Genomic DNA, 7,628 nt, shown 5'->3' with positions numbered 1-7,628 from the left:
GATAGATCATTAGTAATTTTTTTAATTTCTGAGAAAAATAACCCCAAAAAATTTGTGGTCCATAGGTTTGTATTGGAAACTTGTTACAAAAGTAACAATATCTCAAAAGTTAAACTGACTGGTAGTTAGTACTTTAAGCTTTCATATAAGATCCAATATAATTTTTAGTTAAAAAAAATGTTTGACCCTCCTATGCCCACAAGTGCAACTTATTTTATAATAGACTTGTTAAGTAACATAATTGTAAGAAATTATATAAAAATTGTGTTTATTAATATTTACTATTTTTCAGATAATTTGTTATTAAATTAATAAAACTTGGCAGCAAAATGTCTGAAACTAAAAATGGTGAGTTTAAAAAGAAACTGAACTGATTTGAAAAAATTCAATTTTTTAAAATGAAAAATAATTTTGTATGAGTTTTATTAACACCAAGATCTTAAACTTGTATAGTTTATCTTGACATTTTAATCCAACAAAAGTTTTTTTTTTCAAATAAACTGAATTATCTATAAAGTTATTATAATCCGAAAAATCTGATTATAATAAGGTCCAAAACTATGTACTTTTAGTATAGATTTAAAGTGATACTAACAAAATAAACTTTTTAAAATATCTAAATTATTAAGTTGTGAAAAAATTCGATGAAGTTTTTGCAAGCTGGGTGTTTAAGTTTTAAATATACAACATGAAAATTTGATTAAACATACTTTCTAAAATTATATTTAAGTCTGAATTGTTTCAAGATTTAAGTTAAGATGAGTCTAAATAAAAACTATTTGTATTTCACAATAATAATAGTTAGGTACTTTTAATTTAGTCCAAGAGTAAAAATTAAACATCTGAACTTGCAGTCAAGGAGAAAAATTACAAATTTATTGATTCAATAATTTATTTTTTAACATTGTTTCACTCAATTGATAAATAATATTTATAAGATCCTCATTTATAATAGATAGCTATATATACAAATCGAATATTTTTAGTGAAACATTGTGTTAAAAATAGGCTTGTGAGTCAATATATTAAATTAAAATATTCTTTAAAAGAATTGTTGTTTATTGTTGATAAATTTTTTTTATAGTACAAAAACTTAAGTTTGTTCTTATTTTTAATGGAACAGTTGTTAAAAGCTTTTTAAATTTATATTCAGACAAACTTACATTGCATACTATAGCTTAATACGGAAAGGAAAACTGAATCTCAATTTATTATATCTAATTATAACATAAATTTTTGCTCTGTTTTTTTTTTGTTGAAGTTCTACTTAAAAAACTTTTTGTTTAACTAGTTTAATTTCAATAGATTTGTAGTTAAGCATATTTTTCATTAGTGAAGCTAATTTCAGGAACAAAAAGATCTTTAGACACTAAAGATGAGGCGCAAAAAGAAAAGGTTCCTAAAAAAACCATGAAATTTAACATGAAGAGACAATTGATGTCATTAAAAAAGCCAACTAGCAAACTTGCTCAAAAGCAACCATCTAAAGGATTGTGCATCTCTCTTAAATCTGTAAGTTTATTTTAACTTTATCGAAAGAAATCTAAAGTATTTAAGTTTAAACTTTTATTGAAAACAATCTTGTGTACTAATTTTTAAATTTTATGTATGATTTTTTTAAATTTAGCAACAAAGTTTAATAGTGTTTATAACCAGAACTTACATTTTATGTTAAAAAAAAGCAGTTAGCTGTTAAATAAATACACTACCAAAATATTTTAATTAACTAAAAACAATCAACAAAATTAATTGCTTTTAATATCCTTAAATTAATTATGACAGTACTGTAGTAATTAAACATGATTTTTTTGATTTAACTAACTTAATTATTTAAAACTAAATTTGAATTAGTTTTTGACCATTAAAACACTAAAAACTGATATTTTTGTAAATATTTTTTGGCACTAACTAAAAATTAAAGAAAGTCTGTTAGAATATAATATAAACTAAAAATCTATTTTTCTTACAGTTATAACATTTTTAGATAAATTTGTTTCTAAAGAAATAAACAGAAAGCTTTAAAACTATTGCTTTGAAAAACTGTAGGAGAAGTTTGATATTAAAATAAAGTCTTTTTGTTTGTTCTTTATGCAAACTGTTACTTAGTTTGAATGAGATGTTAATCAATAAATTAAGATTCAGTATTATTCAAGTTTATCAGAGGGAGTATACTATAAATTACTCTCAGTTTGTACCGAATCTTTTAGTATTATAACTTTCCATAATACTGAGTTCAACTAATTACTTTTATCAACACTAACCTATTATATCTATATATCCGTTTAAATATTTTTCTAATACTAAAGATTTCATTTTCAAGTTACCTTTCTTTTATAGTTTAGTATAGCAAAAACATTTTATACTTGTCTTTTTATAAAATGTCTTCAAATATATAAATATTGAAATAAAAACTTTTATTACAACTATTATTTTATTTTTTGTAAAATTAATTTGTTTTAATTGTTCTAAACAGAAAAAGGCTGAAGATTCTAAACCAAAACTGCCACCAAAGGCATCTGTGTTTAATGAGAGTGAGGTATGTTTTAATTTTTCTGTATCACTTAGAACAAGGAATATCTATATATCAGTTATATGAACTGTACAATTAAAAGTAATAGTTTTTGTGTAAAAAATTCTTTTAACATTGTAATACTTTAACAACGTTATGATGAACAAGCAAATTTAACCTTTTGGATTCATTGCACTGTTACGTTATCCCTGATGTTTAGTTAATATTAGATTGTAGTTAAGTATTTATTTTCTTCTACTTAAAATATGGGGTTTGATTTTTTTTCTAAGCTCTATACACTTATTTAAATTAGTAATTACAAATGTTCATATTATTTATGAACTTTATTTATGTATTTGAATCATTGAAATACTATTATTTCTAATTTCCAGTTACATTTTTTTACTTTAACATTACTAAGTCTTAACAGTTCTAGTAAAGTTAGTGTATAAAAGGAAAAAAATTGTAAAATGTTCACAAAAAGTAGTTTTAGTTTATTTAAACCAGTGGTTCTTAACCTTGGGGTAATTCTCTTGTTTTAGTGGGCAAATTTTCTTTATTAAAGTTATCTAAATTAATGTTTATTAATTGTATTTTTAAAGTTTAGGTTAGCATTCAAGGGCAAAGGGGGTCTGCTTTAATTTTTACAAGTTGATCTTATTTTATAGAGTTTCATCTGAACTATCAGGCATTTTAACCGCTTAAAAATATCATAGTTGTTATTGAGATATAAGGGATCAAATTTGGTGACCTTAATAGGTTTTTAATTGAAGGCACAAACCAAAAACACAAAAAAGTACTATTTCATAAAAAAATTATCTTCTTCTTCATTTTTTAAGCAATCTTCTTTAATTTTTCACAGAAAGTCAGGGTTGCCACTTGGTCAGGAAAAGTCAGGGAAATTTTTTTTAAATGACAAGTCAGGAAAAAATGGGGGTTTTGAAAAAAAGTCAGGAAAAGTCTGTAAATTTCATAAAGTTTTAAAAAAGTCAGATTTTGTCAGTTTAAATTTACAAACTTCCTTGTTTTCCAAAGCCTTCAAATGGTAAAAATTAATTAAAAGTCCTTTAAAGTCAGAAAAAATTCCAAAATTTTCCTAGAAATTTACAAAAATATTTAATTTTATTTCCAATGCCTTCACCTGGTATAAGTTAGTAAAATATACTTCATAAAACTGCAAAAATTTTCTATTAATATACTGAACAAGTAGATTTTGTAAGCTTTTTAATATTGATGATCTGTAGCAAGGACACATCCATATTGAAACTGTGATATATACACAAAAGTTTATCTAGCATGATTTTAGAATCAAAGTGTTTTTTAAATAATTGAGTTCTTTATAACTAAGCAGTTTAACAAGTTAATGTGTATACTTTACCTCTTTATAATTTTTTCAAAGTTATTTAAATTTATAAATTAAGTTATAAGAGAGGTATATGCCAAGATAAAGTTTACTTATTATTTGTATTTTTTGTAGAGTAACTTAAGTTTTTAAAGTAAATAAGAGTATAATTATTTGTTACAAATATTATACTGAATGATAAGAGAAAATATTTTATACAACAGATATATAGTTTACTTTTTTATGTCTTTTTTTACAGTTACTTGAGTATATTCATTTTTTATTGAGTTTTAATTTAATGATTTTATATTAGATAGTTTGGGTAGTATTTTATTAAACTAAGTGAACAATTTATATAAGTAAAACTGATTTAGAAAAGTCAGGAAAATTTTGGTAAAAAGTCAGGAAATTTTTCTCAGCTTGATCAGTGGAAACCATGGAAAGTCCATTATTAAGTTTAAAAAAGATTAAATGCAGAAAATTATTTTTTTTTATTAAAAAAAAACCATTGCAACATTCAAAGTCTTTTAAACTATGAAAGGAACATATCCTAAAAGTTTGAGGTCTCTAGCTCAAAAATGGAAAGAGAAAATAGATTTTTATTGGTTTTTTAAATTTCTGTGAAAATTGACCCAAAAAAATTTGCGGTTCAATTGTTGTATTGGAAACTGTTTACAAAAATCACAATGTATCAAAAGTTAAATAAGAATTTTTAATGATATAAAAACTAGGTTGTAGTTTTTACTTGAAACTTTTGTATAAGAGCTAATGTTATGTTTATTAAAAAAATGTTGGACCTCCCCTATGTCCTTAAACTGTAATTATTTTTAGTTAAATAAACTCTTAGAAAGTGATTACCATTCAAAAAGTGGTAAATTTGGTAATAACCTACCAAAAAGGGGTAAAACATAAAAAAAAGGTTAAGAGCCTGCTTTAAACGGTAAAGTAAGAATTTTATATCTTTCTGATAAATAAACCAACACACAGAGTGAAGAGGAGGAAGAAATGCCTCTTGAAGCAAGAATGAGGATGAAAAATGTGGGAAGGTTTGTTATTTAAACTTATATTTTCATGATAAAAAAAATATTGTTTGAATGGTTGTAAAGTACAACTTTGAAGTATTGTTATAATAAACTACAAAAACGATTTAATTTACTGTTAAAAAACTTATTTGATTTTTATACTTCAAAATTAAATTGTAAGTGTGTGAATAAGATAATATAAATCTAAAATAGTACAGCATATAAAACAAATAGGAAATGATTAACTTCAAAGGTCTGGTAATTATGACATCATAACAGGGAAACCCCCACGTCATCCGGACCGAACTCGTTCAACAAGAGCAAGTTGGGTTTTTCTGACTCTTACCGAAACTGGCAGAAGAAGCAAGATGAAATGCTTGAAAAGCTGAGGGAAGAAAAAAACAAGTAAAAGTTTTGATTTCGTCATTAAAGACGATAAAAGATTTTTTAGAGGTTGACAGTTTTATTGCAAATTTGTTGCCGTTTTGCTTGTTTTACAATGCAATGTTCTGACAATAGTTTGTCTAAATTATATTTAAATGAAAATAACAATATAAAAGTGTAGTTTTTTATTTGCTTAAGTTTTTTCATATGTCACTTAACTTGTAGCGTTTAGAATATTACACAGTTAAGCAACAATATAAAATAAGTTTTTACTTGGTACTTGTTTATTTAGAACTTTAAAAATAGATCAACAACATTATTGCAAAATAACAATGATTCGCAGTTAACAAAGCTTAATAACCTTTGACTCGGTAAATTTAAAAAGAAACAAATTTTTATTTTAGTTAATATAAAATAAGTTTTGTTTTTGATCACCATAATAAATTTAATTCTATAGCTTACTTTTTAATTTACAAAATAAGATATGTTTTTTTTAGTAGTAAAAATTATATTTTTAATTTTATTGAGGTTATATTATTTGCTGTTGTGAAACTTATTAGTATTTGTTTTTTGTTTACTTGTATACATTTTTACAATTAACTCATAATTGAACTGTTTATTTTTTTGTCAAATTTTAAGACAAATTAGCTTTTATACTAGATACATTTTTTAAATCATTGAAGTGTTTTACAAAACTAGAATTAAGTTGAAACTTAAATTGAAATAGTTTTTTGCAAACAAATTTTTTTTAACTTTTTTTTATTATTTTCTCAAAGTTCATTGGCTGTTTTAAAATTTGTTTATTTTGTCGCGTTAGATTTATCATAATAAACAACATTATCAAAAGTACTTACAATTAGTAATGTAATGAGTAAGCTTGAAAGTATCATAAGTTATATTATTTATGTTTATTTATTTCTTCAGTTTGTGAACGGAATCATTTTGTTAATTTGGTTTTTGATTTTTCTTCTTATTACTTTTTTAATCTGAAAATTTAAGTATTGATTAGATGATATTATTTATACTTTTATTAGTTTCAATTTAATTGATAGTTGAGTAATTTAGTCAATTATATTTTAAATAGTTAAGTAATATATTAATTCATTTAAAAATTTAAACTACATCAAGCAGTTCTATTCCTACTTAAATTGTAAATATCATGTATTTTTTATATGCAGGGCTGCTAAAAAATCTGGAATCGTGAAAAAACTTGAACTTTGAAAAAAATATCAGCAAAAAACCTGGAATTTTTACATTTAAAGTAAGGATTTACAGATTAGATACGAAAAATATTTCAAAAATACATATCATTAATTTTTTTTCTTTTTAAACACAGTAGCTTTTCAGTATCTTTTCAACGTTACTATACTATTTAAGATATTTTTTTACCTTAGATTTATTTTTTAACTCAAAATGGACCAAAAAACTTTTTAAACCTCAATTATTTTAACCTTAAGCAACCCTGTAAATAAAGTGTTCTAATTGATTTAAAGAAAATATTTAGACTCATTATTTCTTTGAAACTAAAACCTAAAGTACATTTTTCCTTTGGTATTATAATGTTTGTATAGTCTGTCTTCGTAAGTATTTATGGTTGCCACAAAACCTGGAATTTGAGAAACTTTTACACGTAAATTAACAAAATTTCGATTACATACGTAAAATCTATTATAATTAAGAATTAAATTTTTTTTGTACCATTTAATTTTTTTTCTTAACTCATTTAAAGTATTTTACAGTATCTTTTCAATGTTCTTATGAGTTTAAAGACAGTTTTTTTTACCTTAAGTTTAATTTTATACTAAAAATGAATCAAAAAGTTTTTTTTAACCTGGAAGAAATTTACAAAAAAACTTTTGGCAATCCTGAGTATTTTATTAATTTTTTATGGCCAAAGTTATTTGATCGTGGGCGTAACAAAATCTTAGTATTAGTTTGAAATATATTATGATAAGTGATAAGATAAATACGGACAATAAAGAACATTTAGTAAGAAATCTATATAAGTAATTCATAAAACACTGCAGCGAGGGTGAATGGTAAAAAGAACCCAGGTTATTTTTTGGCTATTATTTTTACACTTTGCAAACTTTACCTAGTTTAATTTTAATCTTACTCAAACTATTGGGACGCTTGGGGTAAACATAGTGTAAACTTTTTATTGGTTAATTGAAAAAGGTTAAACTGACTAAAGGACTGTTTTAAGTTATTTATTGTTGTCATTAAATGAGTGTAATAGTATTTAGAATTTTGCTTAAAGACCTTACTGAAATATACAATTTTTTTTGCCTTTAACAAGTTTTTTAGTTACATTTTGTAATTTAAGCAGTTTTTTGTATTCTGTAAATTATCTAAAAAAAATCAAAATTAT

At 23.4% G+C, this 7,628-nt stretch overlaps 1 protein-coding gene across 1 annotated transcript; it reads left to right on the top strand.

The window, feature by feature from the left end:
- Window positions 1-296: 296 nt before the first annotated feature.
- Window positions 297-6,063, top strand: LOC145844362 (PEST proteolytic signal-containing nuclear protein-like). The gene is made up of 5 exons (XM_082951758.1): window positions 297-348; window positions 1,349-1,512; window positions 2,474-2,536; window positions 4,839-4,897; window positions 5,153-6,063. The coding sequence occupies exons 1-5, from the start codon at window positions 330-332 to the stop codon at window positions 5,280-5,282; spliced, it is 435 nt and encodes a 144-aa protein (XP_082807884.1). The 5' UTR covers window positions 297-329; the 3' UTR covers window positions 5,283-6,063.
- Window positions 6,064-7,628: the final 1,565 nt, after the last annotated feature.

The sequence above is a fragment of the Thalia democratica genome, chromosome 9 (genome assembly GCF_965202585.1).
Source record: "Thalia democratica chromosome 9, ktThaDemo2.hap1.1, whole genome shotgun sequence".
Taxonomy (NCBI): Eukaryota; Metazoa; Chordata; class Thaliacea; order Salpida; family Salpidae; genus Thalia; species Thalia democratica.
Note: the sequence above shows the minus strand (reverse complement) of the source record. Positions and strands in the feature narration are given on the sequence as shown.

What these genes read in the sequence shown, in the direction of transcription:
- LOC145844362 (XM_082951758.1), top strand. An exon ending in CTGTGTTTAATGAGAGTGAG is followed by an intron (nt 2,537 to 4,838) that starts GTATGTTTTAAT and finishes ACCAACACACAG; the next exon opens with AGTGAAGAGGAGGAAGAAAT. An exon ending in AGGATGAAAAATGTGGGAAG is followed by an intron (nt 4,898 to 5,152) that starts GTTTGTTATTTA and finishes ACATCATAACAG; the next exon opens with GGAAACCCCCACGTCATCCG.